At 37.9% G+C, this 22,252-nt stretch overlaps 1 protein-coding gene across 1 annotated transcript in view; it reads left to right on the top strand.

Moving 5' to 3' along the window:
- gfra2a (GDNF family receptor alpha 2a) overlaps window positions 1-22,252 on the top strand; it is a 198,718-nt gene that overhangs the window by 169,481 nt on the left and 6,985 nt on the right. The window contains 3 exon segments of the mRNA NM_001017996.1: window positions 2,173-2,282; window positions 8,289-8,429; window positions 12,749-12,912. Coding sequence (NP_001017996.1) covers window positions 2,173-2,282; window positions 8,289-8,429; window positions 12,749-12,912 — 415 coding nt within the window.

Below are 22,252 nucleotides of genomic sequence, written 5' to 3'. Positions count from 1 at the left end.
AAAACATTTAAAAAGGAGAAAAAAAAAAGCAAGGGGGATTAATAATCCTGACTTTAACTTTTTGGATTGCATTTCAAAATTCCTAATGTCGCTCGTTAACAAACTCAATGCATTTTCCCCATTTGTATCCCATAATTTCTAAAATATCAACCTCTACCAAATGGTAGATATGTCGGTTTATGGTAAAAGTACCAGAATCAATACATATGCTATGAAAAATATTAAGTATAAGACCAATTTATTTAAAAACAAACTTAAACAGTTTTAAACACCAAGGGCTCTATTTCAATGATCTACATGAAAAGCCTGTAGATCAGGGCGCAAAAGCATTAAGGGGATGTCCAAATCTACTTTTGCTATTTTAAGGACGGAATAATTCGGTTTAACCCTATGGTGGTATTTCATGAATAAACTGATGAAGGCATGAAGGTAGTGGTTTTTATATTTATGTAGTAAATTGTATATATATATATATATATATATATATATATATATATATATATATATATATATATATATATTGCAATATTTGAATCCTTTAATGATTTTTTATTTGTAGAGATATTTGTGTAGTGCTGTACATCCTGTGTGTATTTAGCAAAGTGTGAGCGTTTAAGGCGCTCTGTGCTGGATTTTAGACATGCTTTCAGCTGGTCCATCGCACAGCGTATTTTAGTTCCTCAAAATAGCAATGCTCCAACAATGCGCCTTAACACACCTCTTTTCTAGACCGGAACTCCCACGAGTCCACAAAATGAACTTGCTATTTAAACAACATGCCAAAAAGCGGGAAATTGACTGTTGCGCTGGTTTGAAAATAGGAACACATTGTGCCAAACGCGTCCTGGACTTTATTGCGAGGGGTGTCATCTTTATTTTATTTTTTTTTAATATGCCATAAAACATTTCAGATTCTCATTTAACATGCTTTCTTGCTTTTTTTTTTTTTTTTTTTTTTACAATAAAGCCAAACTGAAATGTAGTAGTGCAACAGGATTATGTTTGTTTGATTCCTTTGTAAACTAACAGTGCTATGTAGTGTAAACCATTATTTAAAACAGTCATTCTTTAAATTACTTAAATGTTTAAAACAGTCAAACTATGGCTGACCATTTGGCAGTTAAAAGTGAATACCTTTTCTATTAAATACTTATCGGTTGTACTTGCCATTCATTTAAAAAAATCTTGAAGAAAAAAAAAGGAAAAATAGAATAATTTTAGGAGAAATTAACTAGTTATTGTCATTGTAAAATGCAAACTTGGAAAGCATTTAATAAGTTAAAAAATAAATTTAAATTATTATTATTATTTTTTTTTTAAACTCTTCCCGTATTGTTTTACCTGGAGGTTTATCTTCAATGATCAACCATGTGAGAGCTGCAGAATAATACTGTAGCTGCTGCCAAATAAACACATGGACGTGTGTAAAAATGTCTATACATAAAAATGCTAATATTTCAGGCCCCATTTCTATGCTGGCTCCAATGTAGATGTCAGTATGTAACTATAAAACATCTACAGTTTAAGTGTTCAGATAAGAAACGACAGCACAGCAGAGACTGTAAATGCAAAGGCCAGAAGACGATGTTGTGTCTGTGTATATGTGTGTGGCTGGACTGCTGTTGTGTGTGGGCGCTGAGAAATGTTCACTTGTTGGCCCACACAGCACTGCTGTCCTGGACGAGGCCAACGTAAACACTGCATGTCAATGGACTCTGTAAACTAGTCCGACAGTGTTTAAAATTCTCCACAACAACAAACTGCGAGTGGTTTATTTATTGCCTTACACAGACAGAGAGCGGAAGGCTAAGACAGAGAGAAATGACTATCAGACAAGAGTTCAGGGGTCTCTCATGCTAAAGACGGGATTTCCGGTCTTCTGCTTGACCTCCAGGATGCCTCTCAACCACATGGTTGGCAACGATGACTAACTGGTGGACGGAGGGATAGGGGGAATGAAAGACAGCCATAGAGAGAGAGATGGTCATGATTTTCCTTTATCTTGAGGAAAGAGCAGTGATGTGTGAACTTAAACTCTGTCCTTTGTGGGCTGCTGCTGGTTTCTTCAGGCATAAACATGCACAGACTTTACCCATGTAGGCAAAGCTATAGACTGAGTTCGCTTTGTTTTTCATGCAGTTTGATGTTGCTTTGCTGTGTTTTTGTGGCAAGGTCACGACTGGCTGATTTCCACACAAACTGTCAGATGACCCCTCACTCCATCAGCAGCTGCCTCAACGACGACTACCAGGCCTGCCTCGCCTCCTACACCAGACTCATCGGTGAGTTTGACTTTGTATGCCTTTATTCTGTTTTACTCTTACAGAATTAAATGTAGTGGCTTTCATATGCTCATTTTACACAGCATGATTTTGCTTGGGTCAGATGCTGCTTAGATTGATATTAGCTGCTGAGATTAGGAGTGACTGATATAGCCAAAATGCTATTTCAGGATATGAGTGATTTTATGTCATGGTATTGATATATTTCACGGTTTAGTTATTTAAATTGGCAGCTGTTCCAGGAAAATAATAAATAAATAAATAAATACATACATACATACATACATACATACATACATACATACATACATACATACATAAATAAATAAATAAACAGTTTAATGCAAAAAAAAAATAAAAATTGGGCCCCCCTCTATTGTGGCATAATTCTTTGCACTTTCTTTATGAGAGAAGATTATCTGAGGCCAGGTCGTGGAGGCAGCAGTTTTAAGAGAGAACTCCAGACTTCCCTATCCCCAGAAACTTCCTCGTTCGCAGGCCATCCGAGAGACATAGTCCCTCCAGCATGTCGTGGGTCTTCCCTGATGCCTCCTCCTGTTGGGACATGCCTGGGACACCTCCCTAGGTAGGCATCCAGGAGGCATCCGAAACAGATGCCCGAGCTACCACAGCTGACTTTTCTCGATGGGTAGGAGCAGTGGCTCTACTCCCTGGTGACATCTCCTTACAGTCTATAAGAGTGCGCCCTGCCACCCTGTGAAGGAAACTAATTTCGGCCGCTTATATCTGAGATCTTGTCCTTTCGATCATGACCCAAAGCTCATGACCATAGGTGTAAGTAGGAACCTAGATTGACCAGTAAATCGAGAGCTTTGCCTTTCGGCTCAGATCCTTCTTGACCACAACATTACCGCTGCCGCTGCACCAATCCGCCTGTCAACCTCATGTTCCATCCTTCTTTCACTCGTGAACAAAACCCCAATAAACCTGAACTCCTCCACCTGGGGTAAAGACTTTTCTTCTACCTGGAGATGGGTGAAATTAAATTGAAACTGAAAAGTAGCCTATGCAAAAGTTGGCCACCCTCTCTTTTGTGGGGATTTCAAAACTTGTGGTCACTCAATGCTGTTTGATTTCAACACAAAATTGATTTTAGTGACTCAGTGAACTGCAGCAGTCCTAACACAGGTGTCACCAATCCTGAAAAGGGATATTAAAGATAGCCGATTGTTAGTTGTGCGTCTCCTTATTGTGAAACCGAAAGTAGCAACATGGAAACCTCAAAAGAAGTTCCTAGTAACCTAAAAATTAGGATAATTCACCAACATGAATTAGGAGAAGGACACAAAAAGCTATCGCAAAGGTTTAAAGGCTCTATCTCCACAAATATAAGAAGGAAAGAAGCTAGACCAAGATAAATATCGGAAAGGCAAAGGCGAAGAATGGTTAGAATGGTCACAGACAAACCACAGACCAACTCCAAAGAGCTCCAGGAACATCTTTCTGCTGATAATGTCATTATACATCGTTCCACAGTCCAGCAAACTCTTTACAAAGAACAGCTTAATGGAAGGTGATGCAGAAAAAGACTGTATTCTGCATTCTGCCAACAAGAAGAGTTGTTTGAGATATGCAAAGGCCCATCTGGACAACCCTGAATCAATTTTAGAAAAATATACTGTGGACAGATGCCACAACCATGGGTGCTTTGCATAATGCAAAAAGAACACATAAGTCCAGGAGGAGAACATGCTCCCTAATGTAAAATATGGTGGAGGATTCATCATGCTGTGTAGATGTATGGCAAACACAGGTACTGGAAACCTTGTCAGAGTCAATGGTTGCATGGATTCCACGCAGTATCAGCAGATTCTGAAGAACAATGTTCAGAAATCAGTCAAGAGGCTGACGTTATAGCAGGGTTGGATGTTTCAACACGGCACTGACTCAAAACACAGTTCCAGATCTACCAAGTAATTTATGCTCAGGCATGATACAATGTTCTGTAATGGCCATCCCAGTCCCCATACTTGAACATCATCAAAAATCGATGGGTTAATTTGAAAAGGATCGTTCATGCTTGACACCCATCAAACATGACTGAACTGGACACATTTTGCAAGAAAGAATGGCCATAAATGCCTTCAGCAAGAATTCAGGATTTTATCATTGACTATAAGAAGACTATCTACAGGCTGTTATTTCGGCAAAGGGGGGCTGTACAAAAAATTGATGACATTAATCTGTTGGGGTGCATACATTTTTGCACCTGTCTGTTTTTGTTAGAATTGAAATTTGCATTGCATCTGTTGATAAAATAAATGTTATGCCAGAACTGAAATGTTGCTTTTCCCCTAGAGTACACAATATATTCAAATGAAATGGATTTGCTGATTTGAAAGGGCAGCAGGCTATGGCTTGCTGTTATGAAAATTATAAAGTGTGGCCAAACCTTCGCATGAGACTAGATTGAAAATCATAATTGTGATCTTATGACCCTAGTTACTTTGTTCTTAGGTATTTTTTTATAGTTAGGGAGCTGTCGCGGATGCCGCCCTCTCTATTCTACCGCACTAGACGAGGATATAACTTAGGGCGCGAGTGGTGAGGATAATGTCGCGAACACCGCCCTCTCTATCCTGCTGCCCTAGACGCGGATATAACTGAGGGCGTGGGGAGTGAGGGTAGTGTCGCGTTTGCCCCCCTCTCTTTTCTGCTGCCCTAGGTGGCCGCCTAGGTTGCCTCTATGGACACGCCGGCTCTGGGTGTCAGTCTAAAATTCAATCTTTTTTATATATACTGTACATTCTGACCAAAATATCAAGCAAATATTTATTATGTACCTTTATGCATTTTACTTTTATTATCTTAATTTAAGATTTTAGTCATGTTATCGGGTGGGCATTAGAGGAATTACTGGCAGAAACTGTAGCGCTACACAAGAGACTAAAGGATATTGTATACAAAGATATTCTGTACTCACGTTTGCAGTTTCAAGTTGATATTTCAAATCAGTTAATCTAATTACATCTAATCAGTTAATCAATATTACAAGTAAAAGTTTCCGTCCTTAAAAAAGCAAAACTGGATTCAGACATGCCCTTAAAGAGCCCATATTATACATCAAATAAGGTCATATTTTAGTTGTAAGGGTCTCCAACAACAGTCTGCTATGCATGCAAGGTCAAAAAAAAAAAAAACTTTTATGGTCTTATATTCTGCATTTACCTTTACCTAATTATCCCAGCGACTACCATATGAATCGTTCAGTGATTCATTTGTTCCCAAACCCCTCCTTAGCGCGAAGCTAATCTGTGCTGATTGGACCGATGACAGTCTGTTGCGATTGGTCAACACTGATTGCCTTCAGCGAGAGACAGAGTGAAATGCCCAGCAGCTAATCAACAATATAAAAGTAGTCACAGTGCATACACGCTTCATAGTGTAAGGCATGGATTTTGGCTGCCAGTGGGTGAATGTAAATACAGACAATAGACTTGAAAATACAGACGACTAACTATTTTATTGAGCAAAAACTCCAAGAACTGGCGAGGAGATCTCCTAGCTTGTCACACTCTGCTCTTTTCACAGACACAATCACACATACACACATATTGCCCATGTCCTCGCGCACACACACACACAAACACACACACACACACAACCATCCTCTGGACGACAGCGCACATGCACACACATACACACACACAACCCTCCTCCACAGAACGCAAACAAAGCGGCACGCGTCGCGTTTTTACCGTGGCTTTGCACGCGATATGACAATATAGCAAGTTATCCTGATACAGTACACGCAGTTACAAGTAACAAATCACAACTAAATACATTTGCATGCTAGAGTAAACGAGGCAACAGAAAACTGATCCATGTCCTGACATGTCCAGTACTCTTTACTGATCCTTCATTTAACAAACGAACGATGAAGTATTCTTTGTAGCATGTAGTTTCCAGAAGTTTCCAGTAGTTTCCAACTGCTCAAGTCTGGGTTATAATGCTGAGGTTTCATCTTTGGGTAGAGACTCAATAATATCCATCTGCAGTGTGACTTTAACAGACCGGCATGTTTGTGTGTGTGTGTTTGTGTGTGTGTGTGTGTGTGTGTGTGTGTGTGTGTGTGTGTGTGTGTGTGTGTGTGTTCATTTCTGTGTTAGAGGGCGGGGCCGCAGGATTCAAATCTCCCGGTTTTGCACGTGCGCGTGAATAACTTGGTTTCATTAGTATGTCATGGCAAAACAACTAATGACTCATAATCAAGACGACTCATTTGAAGCACTATGAGTCGACTCTTTTATAGATGAATCAACAGTTTTAAAGACTGTACACTTCCAGATTTAAGCCTTAGCTGGATATTTCACTTCACTTAGAGCTGTGTTACACACTACATGGAAGGGTATTTTCAAAAATCCATAATATGGGCTCTCTTTTGCGCCATGCGCTGTAGACTCTGCGCCTAGAACATTAAAATAGCATTCTTAGAGTTAGATTTAAGCCATTTAAGTGTACAAATTGTAAAAAATTTTCCTTAATGATTGTAGCTTGGATGACACGGTGGCTCAGTAGTTAGCATTGCCACCTAACAGCAAGAATGTCACTGGTTTGAATCTCAGCTGGGCCAGTTGGCATTTCTGTGTGGAGTTTGCATGTTCTCCCCATGTTGTCGTGGGTTTGCTCTGGGTGCTCCGGTTTCCCCCACAGTCCAAAGACATGAGCTATAGGTGAATTAAACTGGATTGGTCATTGTGTGACTGAGTGTGAATGGATGTTTTCCAGAACTGGGTTGCAGCTGGAAGGGCATATGCTTTGTAAAACATATGTTGGATAAGTTGGTGGTTTATTCTGCCGTGGAGACCCCTGGTGAATAAAGGGACTAAGCCGAAAGAAAATTAATAAATTAATGAATGATTGTAGCTTACCAGATTGTACCAATGATCAAAGACCACAGATTTTAGTCTAGAATTGTAGGAATTGTTTAGGATTTTCAAAAATGTGTTTTCACACCTGCTTTATTTAGTTCGATTGAATTGCACTAGAGTTCCTTTCCCCTCTTGGTGTGGTTTGTTTGGGCAGGTGTGAATGCAGCAGTCGCACTTAAATGCTCACCAAAAGCAGACCAAAAAAGCGTACCGAGACTTCCGTAAAGAGGTGGTCTCGGAATGCTTTCAAACGAACCCTGGAGTGGTTTGTTTGTAGTGAGAAGATGATCTGAACTAAAACAGACCCATAAAAGTACTGCACGTTTTTGAACTAATCCAGCTGTTTAGCTTAATTAATTCCCTCCTCTTCCTGAAGTGACTTGCAATGCACCTTCACAATTTCCAATGCATTAAAACATTGTTTACTAGCCGCAGCCGTGATTCATTTTCGAAATGTATAGTTTGTCTAAAGTGGTGTATATAAACTATATAGTATACTATGACCAGGAATACAATCAGCCAGCGTAGCCCTCCCTCCATAGTAAAAAACAACATCTTGTGTCTGATGGTTTTATTCACGGAAGTTCCACTGGCATTTCACCGCTCGTTAATTCTGACTAATCGAAAAGCAGTTTAAGAAATGCAATCAATAACATCTGCCCAATGAGTGATGTGGATTTTATCACATGACTGTATTTTGGTTCTTTTCAACTGGTTCAGACCAAAGCAATCAGTGTATGCAGAAAATGAAAAGATAAAAAAAAATGCTACAATGTATCATTTGTTGCCCTTGATCTGGACCAAATCAACCGAACCACAGATGTGAAAGCACCCTCAGTCAATCAAATATTGACAGAAACTGCACAGTGTGAACCAGGCTATAATAACATAGACATTGATGCAAGGGATGTGTAGAATGCTAAAATTATTAAACAAATATACAAAAAAAGGATGCACATTTATTTTTCATAATGACAAACACAATCTACAGAGAAAACTTAACTTTTGAACAGACAGAGCTGGTGGTAATAGACTTTGGGACATTTATTACAACACAAGAGGTTATCATATTATTTAGTTACCTAGAATGATATGTGTTTTTTTCTCAATACAGGTACAGATATGACTCCAAACTACTTGGACTCCGGTCATTCAAACTTCACCATCTCTCCCTGGTGTACCTGCAAAGGCAGCGGGAATCTGGAGGAGGAGTGTGAGAAATTTCTGCAGGACTTCAGAGAAAACACCTGTCTCCGTAAGCCTTTCTTCTTTTGTTATTAAAGCATTTCAGTTGTAAAAGTTTCAACTCGCAGCTTAGCTTGTAGAATTTGCATTCGATTCAGAATGTATCCTCAGGTTTGTGATAAACACTTGAAGATATGGCACGTCGGTTGTTTGGAAATGGTTTTCATCGCTACTGTTTAAACCTGAATGTTGCAGCTGCTGTGGCGGTATTTGAAAGCTGCCATATTTTGTGTTTGCGTTCCCTTCCAAACTCATCCCATGTGTGGAAGCTTTACCCACCTGCCGAATCATAAATGTCAGATTGTTTTGTAACTAATGTCATGCTTGTTAGCAAAAAAGTAAACATGTAGGTTGAGGCTAAATAAGGCTTCCACCCTGGTTTGTTATCATGCAGTTCTACATGACTCCTTTTTTGGCATGTACTGTAATAGTGATGTCGTGATAGTACAATTCAGTCATGGAAGTAAATTTTAAAGTAAGCCCAATTTATATCTAGGTATTTTACATACAAATGGGTGTCATACACATACAAGTGTCATACAGTACATACAGGTGTTGGACAATGAAACTGAAAAGCCTGGATTTAGACTACAGTAATTCATTAGTATAGTTCTTTTGTGGCCAGTACAGCATCAATTCGTCTTGGGGAGGACAGAAAGAAGTCCTGCACTGTGGCCAAAGGGATTTTGAGCCATTCTTCTTGCAGAATCATGGCTTTACATATGCTTCACTCTGGGCATGTAAGTGTCTGGGTGGTAAGCTTCTTTGGGGCTTTTCCACACTATAACTCTCTTGCATGTGAAGGTAAACTCATCAGAGAACAACACATCTTTCACATTGTCCAAAGCTCAAGATTTTCACTGCTGGGATCATTGAAACCAACGTTTGGCAATGGTACAAGTGACCAAAGGTTTGACTATAGCAACCTGGCCATGTTTTTTGACCCCGTGTGATAGACAGAACATTATTTGATATATGTTGAATTGGTTCCTTACAAGGAGTTTGGTAAAGAAAACTGTTTCATGGAAGAAATGTAGGTTAATTTACTCAGATTTCATTAAAGAGCTAAACTTTACTACCCGCTAGCCCTTCTTCTATCAATAGTTAAAATAGCATTATTAGAGTCACAATTATGAAGCAAAGAAAGAAAATTTAATATGATGATGAAAAAAAAAAAAAAGTTTTCATATTTAAATTTTTGGCAGGACGTTCTTGAAATAAAAAACAGGATGGAAACTAAAACAAGATAATAAGCCAGAGCTTCAGACATTTGCTCAGGAGACATTTCATCTAATGTCCCACTGTGAGATAGGCTGAGAGAGATTTTTTAAGTCAAAACAAGCATGGATACAGTATAATTTGCATGGATTGTATGTTAATAATGCCTCTGTTATCAAATCTAGTGAGCTGCTTTCAGAGACTACTTTTTTTAGGAACTGCAGGGATGTTTTCAACATGAGGGCTCTTCCAAAACTTGTAACCTTTGTACATTGTAAACGGGTCCATCAGAAACAACATTGTTTAAAAAAAGTTATGAATTATAATAAATAAAATCCATTAAATATGAATATTTGGTTGGTATCACACATCAATTATGCTATACATGTTTCAATGTTATTTCTAAGTGAGATGAACACTTAGATGTAGTAAATCAACAATTTCTGAATTAATTTTTCTTTGGGTTAGTCCCATTTTTATCAGGGGTCGCCACAGCGAAATAAACTGTCAACGATTCCAGCATGTTTTACACAGCAGACGCCCTTCCAGCTGCAACCAGTACTGGAAAACACCCATACTTTCACAATTATACACACACTCATACACTACAGTCAATTTAGTTAATCCAATTCACTTATAGTGCATGTCTTTTAACTGTGGGAGAAACCAGAGATCCCGGAGGAAACCCACGCCAACATGGGGAGAACATGCAAACTCCACACAGAAATGCCAACTGGTCTCAAGCAACTGACCTTCTTGCTGTTACTGTGCCTTCACACCGAAAGCGACAAAAGCGTCAAAGTAGCTGTAAGTCAATTACTTTCAATGGGAGTCAGCGGCGATAGGTGACGAGAAGCAGCATGGCGCATCATTGTCTATGTGAGCATCAAGGAGAGTTAAAATCAAGTCAACTTGGTAATGAGCTATGACATGGTTCGACAGCTAGCAGTCAGAATGTAAAAGTCCACCATTTGAGAGGAGCCCCAAGACCACAGCCCTGTGAACTTTGCTTCCGACCACGGTTGTTCCGAAGGGTTTGATTATTGTGGTAACTTCCAATTATTCACATTTTCTTACAGGGATATACATTAGTAACACACACACACACACACACACACACACACACACACACACACACACACACACACACACACACACACGCACACACACACACACACACACACACACACATACATATATACATATATATATATATATATACATATATACATATATATATATATATATATATATATATATATATATATATATATATATATACAGTTAAAGTCAGAATTATTAGCTCCCCTGAATTATTAACGCCCCTGTTTATTTTTTTCCCCAATTTCTGTTTAATGGAGGGAAGATTGTTTCAGCACATTTTTAAACATAATAGTTTTAATAACTCATTTCTAATAATTGATTTATTTTATCTTTGGCATGATGACAGCACAAAATATTTTACTTAATATTTTTCAAGACACTTCTATACAGCTTAAAGTGACATTTAAAGGCTTAACTGGGTTAATTAGGTTAACTAGGCAGGTTAGGGTAATTAGGCAAGTAATTCTATAACAATGGTTTGTTCTATAGACTAACGAAAGAAAAATTAGCTTAAAGGGGCTAATAATTTTGTCCCAAAAATGGTTTTAAAAAAATTACAAACTGCTTTTATTTTAGCCGAAATAAAACAAATAAGACTTTCTCCAGAAGAAAAAATATTATCAGACATAATGTGAAAATTTCCTTGCATAATTTGGGAAATATTTAAAAAAGTTGAAAAAAAATCAAAAGGGGGCTAATAATTCTGACTTCAACTGTGTGTGTGTATATATATATATATATATATATATATATATATATATATATATATATATATATATATATATATATATATATATATATATATATCCTTGAAATACAAGATCAATGAATTGAACTTTGATTCTCGTAATGCTTTCGATGTGAATGCACAGTAAGGCGACTGTGCTAACCACTGAGCCAACATGCCACCCTCTTCTGTTCTTTTTCACACACATTATTATTATAAAGCAGATTCATGATGAATGTGGCTTTATTTTTCAATGGTTTTGTACTATAGACAATAATATATATATATATATATATATATATATATATATATATATATATATATATATATATATATATATATATATATATATATATATATATATATTTATTTATTTATTTATAAACTCAAAGCACTTAAAATTACATGATTAGAAAATATAGGTTCATATCATGTAAATATCTGCAAATGAACAACTTGTTTTGTTGTAGCCAGATTAATTACAGCCATTTAGCTCATTTCTACATGTCCTGTGAAAGATTTTAGTGAGTACATTTTCTCTTTTAGGTGAACAATCCCTTCAACAATATCGGTTAGGTTTAGGGTATGGTTTGGCATGGGTAATGTATGCACTCTTAAGAATGTGTAATTCGGCTTAACATAAATAGGTAATCATATATTTCCAATCATCATAGGTTGTGTAAGACAATCCCATAATGTATCATAGTGTGTCCGGGAAAAAAAAAAATCAAGATGGTGGTCAAAATGAATTATGTAAATATGCATCATTACACAATGCAGTAATCAATATTTGTGTCCTGCTGTTTGACGCTAGCAACATGTAAACATCAGATACTTTTGAAATAGCTGTGAGCTTGTTAGTGAAGTTGTTGCCTTTTAAGAGAGTTTTATATATTTATGTAGGCAGCAGCTCATGGAAGCAGTCTGTTTGTGTGTGTGTCTGTGTCTGTGTCTGTGTGTGTGTGTGTGTGTGTGTGTGTGTGTGCGTGTGTTTGTGTGTGTGTGTGTTTGTGGTGCAAAGATGTGTGTCCTTGTTTGTTTTTCTAGCAATTAGCTAATCCAAAATCTGCTAGCATTGCAGAATTAGCATTTAACTGAACTGCTGACCCCCAGATACAGCTAACTACTCCTCGCTCCTCACAATCTCGGGGAGGAAGACAAGTATTGCTTTTCTCCTTAAGGGATCAGTCGATTTAAAGTCTCTCTGACTTCCAACGGAAATGTTCTTTTATGAATGTATGCTTTGAAGCTAAAGTTGTTTTTCTTTTCTCATGTTACAGGAAATGCTATCCAGGCCTTTGGCTATGGGTCGTTACCCAAGCCTGATCCTCAGCCAACTACAGGCTCAGTCAAACCTGATCTTGAACCCACTGCCACTGTCGCAAAAACAACCATGGAACCCGGGGAGGATCCATGCATTATCTCTCCCTGTTCAAATTTAAATGTAAGTCAGATTTGATTTCGATTTATCTTTTAGCATTGCATAAATGCAGTGTACTCATTTATCTAGTCAGATAGACACTCTGTTATTGTTACAGGTTTAAGAATATTATGTACTTTTCAAAATCACAATAGGAATATGTAATATGCTTGTGAGAAAAAAAGAAGACATTATTATAAGTATATTTAAAGTTTTTTTTTTTTTTTTTTTAACTATTAATAATAATGGAATAAGGGCACAGTTCACTGATGTGAGTTTACATATGACCATTTTTTTTTTTTTAACTAAAAACAGATTGTTTTTTTTTTTTAAATCTATTCTGACCATTCATTTACCAATAGTGCCCATAGTCATGGATATGCTAACTTAAAAACAAATCAACAGACTTTACTTTGTGAAAATAATCATGTTCTTAACTGATTTAAGTGTTAATTGTTTAATCTATAGACATACATGAATACATGACAATCAAAACAACAATGGAGGCTACATGAGATTAGAAAAGGTGTATCTTGCTTGTTTACATATCCTGTAGATCAGTGGTCCTTAACCACCAGGATCTGCAACCCATTTGTCAACAAATCAGGTGAATCCACCATGGCTATACGAAAAGATTAACTGCTGGAGATTGCAAATGACGGCAGCCTTTTAGATCATCTTTTCCAGAGTTCACACAAGTTCATCATTCGCAATGGAGGTGTGTGGCCTGCGTGCACAAGTGGCATGACATGCTCGAGCCTTCCAGACCCACCCAGTTAAAAGAAAGCTGCAAGTCACGTGACAAAAACTGACTGTTCAGCTTCAGCTTCTATTTAATTATACATTTCGGTAGACTATTTATCTTAAACAAGCACAGAGCAAACAAACACTGCAGTGCTTTATTTTCTCCATATATTACACTTGTATCAGAGTGACAGCAATGTTTTGTCAGCTTGCCATCTTGAAAAAAAGGTTAATAGTTGCCTAGCAACCTACGAATCAAGCCCCTGTGGTCCGCAGTACAATTGTCAAGTGTTGACCTGTCCGTGGTGATAAAAAGGTTGGGGACCACTGCTGTAGATGCAATGAAGACGACAAATACCTGCCCTCTAGTGGTGAAAATTACATTTGCCTTTTTACTCTGCCTTTAATACATTTTCACTAACACAATACTGGTGAACTAATACTCATTTTTATATGAATTCCTTCATCTTTAATTAATGCACAGGTATGATTAACTGAGGTGGAAAACTTGAAACTGGTATGGACAACTTTGGCCTACTGTAGTAATTAACTCATTCATTTATAGGTATTAATACATGAATGATCTGTTTAACAGCTAGGGTTGGGCGATGTTGACCAACATGGCATCGAACAATGTCTGATGTGAAACACAGTGTTTGGTTAAAAAGGTGCACAACCAACAGGAACCAACCAACAGTATCTGAGGATTTCGATAAAATTACTAAGTACAAGGGTGAAAGCGAGTGATTAAAGCAGAGTAATGATGTCAAATTACGTAATAGATTCAAAAGACTAAAGAGTCATTAGATAGAGAGATTAATAAAATATCAGATTTACCAGCTATAGTGAGGTGACGTGGTGGCGCAGTAGGTAGTGCTGTCTCTGGTTAGAGCCTTGGCTGGGTCAGTTAGCAATTCTGTGTGGAGTTTGCATGTTCTCCCCGTGTTAGTGCGGGTTTCCTCCGGGGGCTCTGGTTACAGTCAAAAGATATCCTGTGAATTGGGCAGGCGTAATTGTCCATAGTGTATGAGTGTGGATGAGTGTGTATGGATGTTTCCCAGAGATGGGTTGCAGCTGGAAGGGCATCCGCTGTGTAAAACAAGTGCTGGATAAGTTGGTGGTTCATTCCGCTGTGGCAACCCCAGATCAATAAAGGGACTAAGCCACAAATAAAATAAATGAATGAATGAAGAACAACTTTAGTGAGACGCGATCCAGCGGTGCATCCTTGATAAACTGTCTGACGTCCACTGCTCTTTGGAGTTTTGTGCTCAAAGCACCCACTGACTGCCAGGAGCTTATACGTTAGCGCATGCTGCAGCGTATGCCTGTGTATGTGTGTTTTCACGTGATGTGCATTTTCAGCTGTATAGTGTGGAAGAAGGGCTTTTCAGAAATGCTAGATGAAACACCAATGTGGACGTGGATCGTTTTTGTTCTAAAATGCCATTTTAAAACTAAGATGTATCAGTGTAAAAGGGACCTAAGGCCCATTCACACGGAGCGTCAGCTTCAACGATTCAAATTCACTTTGAATTGGTGACAACTGCATTGTGGATCGGTCTGTGCAACTTCAGTGGCTTTGCTCACTGCAGAAGTTGGGACTTGCTCAACATTTTAAGCGTAGACGGAAGCGTCAGCCAATCAAATTGCAAATACACCAGCTCAGACAGTGGCTTATTGCTGACTAATTTCATTGGCTGACGCTGCTATGATGATCGCATCAGCCCCAACTTTAGACACGCCCTCTGTCAAGCATTGACGCTGAAGCCCTGTGTGAATGGGGCATAAGTGTGTATTTTTCGGAAGTGAGTTGCTGCTTCGATGTGGTCGGGCAGAGGATTGCAATGGCCGCTCAGCATTATAATGTCTAACGACCAAACCCTATTAACAGCAATTCATATTTTACTATTAAACACATTTTATTACTTACTGATTGATATATCAGCAATGAATGGTTTAGTTCTTAATCAATCATACATCACTGTGCATTACTATTTATAACTAATGGATATTAGTGTAACCGTATTATAAAGTGCTACCACATAATCCAATAACTCCAATTAAGATGTAATTAATTGTGCATGAAACCCATATACTTTATTTTTTTGGTCCCACTTTATATTAAGTGTCCTTATTACTATGTACTTACATCAAAAAATAAATACAATGTACTTACTGTGTTTATAATGTATTTGAGAACACTTGTGGTGCTTTTGAGTTGGGATAGAGGTTGGGTTATGGACAGGTTTGGTAGTATGGGTTGGTTTAAGGGTGGGTTAAGGTGTAAGGGATAGTCAACAGTGTATTTACAAATGAAATTACAAAAGATAATTACAGATGTAATTACATACGTGTATTTAATCAAGCATAAGTACACAGTAAATACATGTATTTACACAACAAGTGCATTGTAACAAACTATTAATTCCTGTGTAAGTACATATTAGTTAAGGCCACTTAATATAAAGTGGGACCATTTTTTTTCACAAGGGTAAAAGTAATACTAAATGAAGGTGTCTCAGTCACAGAAACAGAAGGTGATAGAAACAGCTGTGCGAATGAATTAAAACACTGAACGCGTTGCTCGGTAAATATTTAGATCTCGCCACTAACATAGCAGCATTTAACATCAATTAAACACTTTGTTGATTTATTTAGTAACACATGCTGTAGTGAAAAGATAACATGAGGGTATTTACACATAGGAATAGTGTATGCTAACAGCCTCTTTGCATTTTACTTAGCGTTGATTGGACTAGTTGACAAAAGTCAAGCTATGAACAACTGTAGAATAAACAAACAACAAGAAATAAATGAGTTGACATTTGTACCTTTGTTTGGTTAATTGTATGCAAATACACACACACATTGGAGTGCAGTTTTTCACCTGAGTGCAAAATACTCTCTAGAGACGTCGACGGGCACATAATTAACATATTAACAGCGGAAATGTTAAATGATTGAGTGTGCCCCTGAAAACAACACAAATATGATGAGACAGAAAAATGTGTCCTCACAATTTCCCAGAGGAGCCACAAAAGTGCATGTCACTGTGTACACAATTCATAATGTGTCTGTGTGTGTACGTGCTGGGCCAGTAGAGCAATGCTTAATTTATTGTAAAAATGATAATTAGTGCATTACCCAAGCAAGAAGTTTATAATTAGAGACTGCCTGAGGGGAAAACATTGTCAAACTTCACTATTCCCCCGCAATTCAGAAACGTGTCAGACACGCATCACAGATTCACCCTATTGCTGAAACTCCTTTTTTATTATACTTCTGGTCCCACTCAAATGAAAGATGAATAGTTTGCCATGGGCCATTTTTCTCATTCTGACAGGTAGAGAGAAAATGGGCAAAGTCTCGCTCTGTTTACTGTGTTTTAATTCCAGGCAGGGTTTGGCATCACAGTGATTTTTGGAGGTGAAATTCAAAAGGAGTGCTTTGCTTTCTCTAGCAGGTCCAATAGCACTTAAAGTTTGCCTGAGGCAGGAATGATGTTCCCTCACAGAATCTACATGTAGCAGTGACACTTCTTGCTCATGGGCACAAATGAGGGATCTGTTCTATTCACCCAACACTATAACATGTCTTCAGTGCTTCACTGGTGGGAGATATCAGATAGTCACATGTTTGATAGAATAGAATCCTTATACTTGTCAATTTTCTGAATTTGCTCACTTTACATATCTACTGTGTCTGTCTGACTGTCTGATACAATAATTCACCAACAATAATAGTATTATGCAGGAGGCAGAAATATATTAACTGGGAGACTGAAATGTATCTACATCTCTGCCTTCATTCTTTATGTAAAACAGTATCATACACTTTCAGAAATGAAGGAAGAGGAGCTGTCACAGGGGTAGTACCGATATATATTTGTAGCCAAAAACTCCACAATGGTACATCAAAGGTGCATATTAGTACCCAAATGCACCTAAAAAGTACCTTTGAGGTACCATATGACCCCTTTAGGTACAAATATGTACACTGTAAAACCAAACAGTCAACTTTATCAAATGAAAAGAGTGTAGTAACTCAAAATCACCTGAAAGTTAGTCCTACTCATTTGAAAAGGGCTTTAAACTCAGTGTTGAAGGTAAGGAGTTAATTAAATACCTCATTACTTCAACTTAAATGGAATAAGTTTACAGTACTTATATAGATTAGATTATTATTTTTTATTATTCAAATGGTCTGTGGCGATTTCCTCAAATGGTTTAAGTTGCCTTAACTTAAGTTTTACAGTACTCATTTGGTTTGAGTTATCTTCATTTATTGGGTTTTACTGTGCGCAAACTGGTTTGGTTACTGAAATAGATTAAGTTCACTGTACTTATTAGGATTTGTTTTTGAACTGTTTTTTTTTTTTTTTTTTGCAATCGGTTTTCTTAAATGTTTTTTTGGTTTTCGGTTTCCTTAACTTTTTGGGTTTTACAGTGCAATTTTTGAAAAGGTACTGCCCCAGAGACAAATCCTTTATTTCTGAGAGTGTATTATACATTAAGGTGACTTTGTTCCCTTTCAACATGAAAAAAAATGCTATCACTTTATTTTTATGGCCCCTTTTGTACATTTTTCTTGACTATAAATTACATTGCAACTGCATGCCACTAATTCTCATTAGAGCATTAGTAGACTATCTGCTTAATGTGCTGATGTTGCTACTGTATATAAACAAACATTATAACCTGTATTTAACAAAATGCATTAAAGGCACCATCAGTTAATCATTCAGCTGGCAGCTAGCTCTCTGCAACTCTCAAATGGTTGCTCACTGAAGCTACGCAAGGGTGCGCCCGGTCAGTACCTGGATGGGAGACCACATGGGAAAGCTAGGTTGCTGCCGGAAGTGGTGTTAGTTAGGCCAGCAGGGGGCGCTCAACCTGCGGTCTGTGGGGGTCCTAATGCTCCAGTATAGTGACGGGGACGCTATACTGCTCAGTGAGCACCATCTTTCGGATGAGACGTTAAACCGAGGTCCTGTGGTCGTTAAAATCCCAGGATGTCCTTCAATCCCGGCATCCTGGCCAAATCTGCTAACTGGCCTTTGTCCATCATGGCCTCCTAGCCCTCCCCATTTCATAATTGGCTTCATCACTCTCTCTCCTCTCCACCAATCAGCTGGTGTGTGGTTTGCAGTCTGGCGCAAAATGGCTGCCGTCACATCCTACAGGTGGAATCTGCACACTGGAGAGGAATTATTATTCAGCAATTACTATCATCAAAATAAATTGACATTGAAGTATTTACGACTGACACATTAGAGAATCTCTTGTTGTCATCCGATGGCAGAACAAAGTAACTGTCAATAAGCTCTACACACAGAGACTTCTTTGCTATGCAAAAATAGGTGGCTTAAGAAAGCCTCGTCTGAATGTTTGAAGTAGTTTTAAAGTTTAAATAATTGAAGGAAACAGTGTGAAACAGTTGGCATAGATAGATAAGCACATATATGTTAGCATGTTTCTAGTATGGATTGGCATGTTTCTTGCTAGACGATTGATAAGGTGTTCTGAAAGGTTGCTAAGGCAAATAAATAAATTGCCAATAGTATGTATGTAAAATCATATCTGTTGTCTAATAATATGTAACACTGGAACTACTGAGACATCATTTTGACCATTAAAAAGTTTGTTAATGTAAAACCCACATAACTACAGTACCTTGATGTTTCTTATATGTGTGTGTATTTCATTCGAACATTGTTATTTTCTTAAAAACACAAAACTCAAAATGTTTCAGAGTAGTATTTGGTACAGTCTTATATGAATCATCAAAATTATTGCTTTTGGTGTTGTTATAGTTATATAATTCTGGTTGTTCCAGCAAAGCAAATCAGTTAAAGTAACTGTGGTTGCATTTTGATATAGTAAGTTTCATCATGAGGGGGGTCTCTCCACACCAACACCAGTGTGCAGCATCGTCTTGGATGATGCGACAGCAGCCACAGGACAACAGTGCCAGTGCGCTCACCACACACCAGCTATTGGTGGAGTGGAGAGACGGTGATGAAGCCAATTCGGTGAATGGGGATGATTTAGAGGCCATGATCATAAGGGCCGATTGTGTTGTACATTTTGAAGTCTCTTAGTTTTATTTAAGTTTCCTACATCTTTAAGCATATTTCATGATTTACATATATGCGTACAGAATAGTGAGACTGATCTCACAACTAATTTTAGGACAGTTATTGCTCATTGAGCAAATCAACAAACAAACAAAAAAAAAAAAACATGGGTGCTTCAGCAAGGTGGCAATCTCCAAACTCTAAACAATACATGAAACTCTTCCAAGTCTTAAAACTGAAGTGAAGATTGAACTCTAACAGGTCTTACTATTAACTTTAAACACCTAAAATTACTTTTATTTTCAACATTTCCCTCTCTTAATTCAGTCCCATGCAAAACTACAAATCCGCTAACAGGTAGTTGGACCAACACAATTCCTTCATGTTGTCATGTAAATTAACTTAAGGGTTTACAAATTTAAGTTGACTGAATAAAAAACGAATACATTACAAGAATTGTGTTGTTTTAGCTTATTTTAAACAAGTAGTTTGAACACGCAGCAATACTATTTTTTTCAATGTATATGGCTATTTGTGGATGTCTATTAGATTTTCACTAACAGCCTTAATTTAGCCTTGTTTTAGCCAAGCCATCTATGTTTAAGCATCTATTAAATACTAAATTGTCTGGTGGGCTGCAATCAGAGTAAGAACCTGTAGTGAAACTGGTATAATACTGCATTGCTTGAAAGACTTTTAGCTTCAACTTTCAGTTCCAAAACATTTAATCAGTTTTTCCTCAAAATTAAACCACAGAAAATGAGAAGACTCTGCTCACATTTCTCCATACTGTTGCTATGTCACATGATAAGCTGTCAAGAGTGTACCTAGCTTACTTTAAGCACAGTTTATTCCAACAAAAGTGAAAGGAATTAGTGTTTTCTTCAAGGATGAGCGATTTTACGGCTATTTGTGTGTTGCTTTGATCAAATACAATAAAGTCTTTCTGAGTGTTTCCATGTAAACAATCAGGACAAGTGTGAGAGGCCTAATGCAGAGAGATGAGACGTGAAGGAGTGCGGGAGAAATGGTCGAAGGGGAGGAGAAGAGGAGAGTGGGCTTTAGCAGAGCTGTGAACAGAGATCTGGGCTGATGTCAACAGGCAGCTGACACACATCAGCGCTCACGCTAATTAATTGGCTTTTAGTCACTGTCCTCTGTTTCTCTCACCCCTCCGCCTGTCAACACATAATTTCTGTCCCGTCCTCCGTCTCTCGCTCTGCCTCTTTTTTTTCTCTCTCTCTTTCGCTCTCCTTGCCAGCTGCAGTTCTGGCGTTTGCCTAAGCCTGCATCTAATTATGCGTGTTTACACAGGAGATGCTGAAAGTTCACTGCGTGAGCTAACGCTAATTCAACGCAATCACTACATTCATAGATCAGGTGAAGTGTCACAGAGAACAAAATAAAGAGACATGCCATAGACAAGCATAGATATATAATTAGATGGCGGTAATTCTGGTAGTATTCCGTTTATTGAAACTCGCTTTCGACTGGATGGGGCATTTGCAATTATGGTCATAAACTGGAAGATATAAACATAATGAGGTGAATTCACCAAGATTGAATTGCACCTACTGATGGTGTTGTTTATTTGCAGAGGTTGTTTTCACAGCCAAGGCGCTAAAGGAATTATGCAAATCAGGCAATGGTGCAAAACATAGTAAAATCGCATCTGTGCTGAATGCAGTTGGCACTGAACAATTCCATGAGCATGGATTCTTGCTAACCTTTTTAAGTGGGATGGGATAAAATAAATTAAATCTATACAATATTAGAACATTGGAATTAATCAGCATGTTTCCTCATACTGAAAATTAATTTTATATTGTAATACTCATAATGCTTCACTAAACTAAACATAAAATAAAGCAAGTCAACAACAGATCTTTTTCTGACAAGATAAAATTCAGCTACAGGCCTTTATTTTGTAGAAAACAGTGACCAAAATTAGGCAACAGCAGTAAGTGTTGCAAAAAGGAAAATAACTAAAAATCATGAAGGTTAACTGTAGTCAAAAAGGGGTAGTCCATGTAGTGACTTCCACAGGCTATAACTGTCACCAAAGTTTTTTATTTTTTTATTTTGGTTTAGGTAAGGACTTTGGGCTGACATTTCAATAGGTTAGTGGCACTATGTTAAGAGCTGTTTCATCTCTGTATAAACAGAGTAAGAGTTTGGTTCACACTGCTGGCAATAAGTCAGACTTGTTTCCAGTCCATATTAGACTCTAGCAGGGCTGCCCTTTGTCACCAATTCTGTTCAGAATTTTTATGGACAGAATTTCAAAGAGTCCGGTTTGGAGACCACAGGATTTCATCTCTGTTATTTGGAGATCATGTTGTTCTGTTGGCTTCATCGAACATAGACCTTTAGCATGCACTGGGTTGGTTTGCTGCAGAGTGTGACGCGGCTGGGATGAGAATCAAGTCCGAGGCCATGGTATTTCACTGGAAAAAAAGGTGGTTTGCCATCTCCAGTTTGGAGGAAAGTCCTTACCCCAGGTAGAAGAGTTCAAGTATCTTGGGGTTTTGTTCACGAGCA

This window comes from Danio rerio, chromosome 8 (genome assembly GCF_052040795.2).
Source record: "Danio rerio strain M-AB ecotype USA chromosome 8, GRCz13ab, whole genome shotgun sequence".
NCBI classification, from domain to species: domain Eukaryota; kingdom Metazoa; phylum Chordata; class Actinopteri; order Cypriniformes; family Danionidae; genus Danio; species Danio rerio.
Note: the sequence above shows the minus strand (reverse complement) of the source record. Positions and strands in the feature narration are given on the sequence as shown.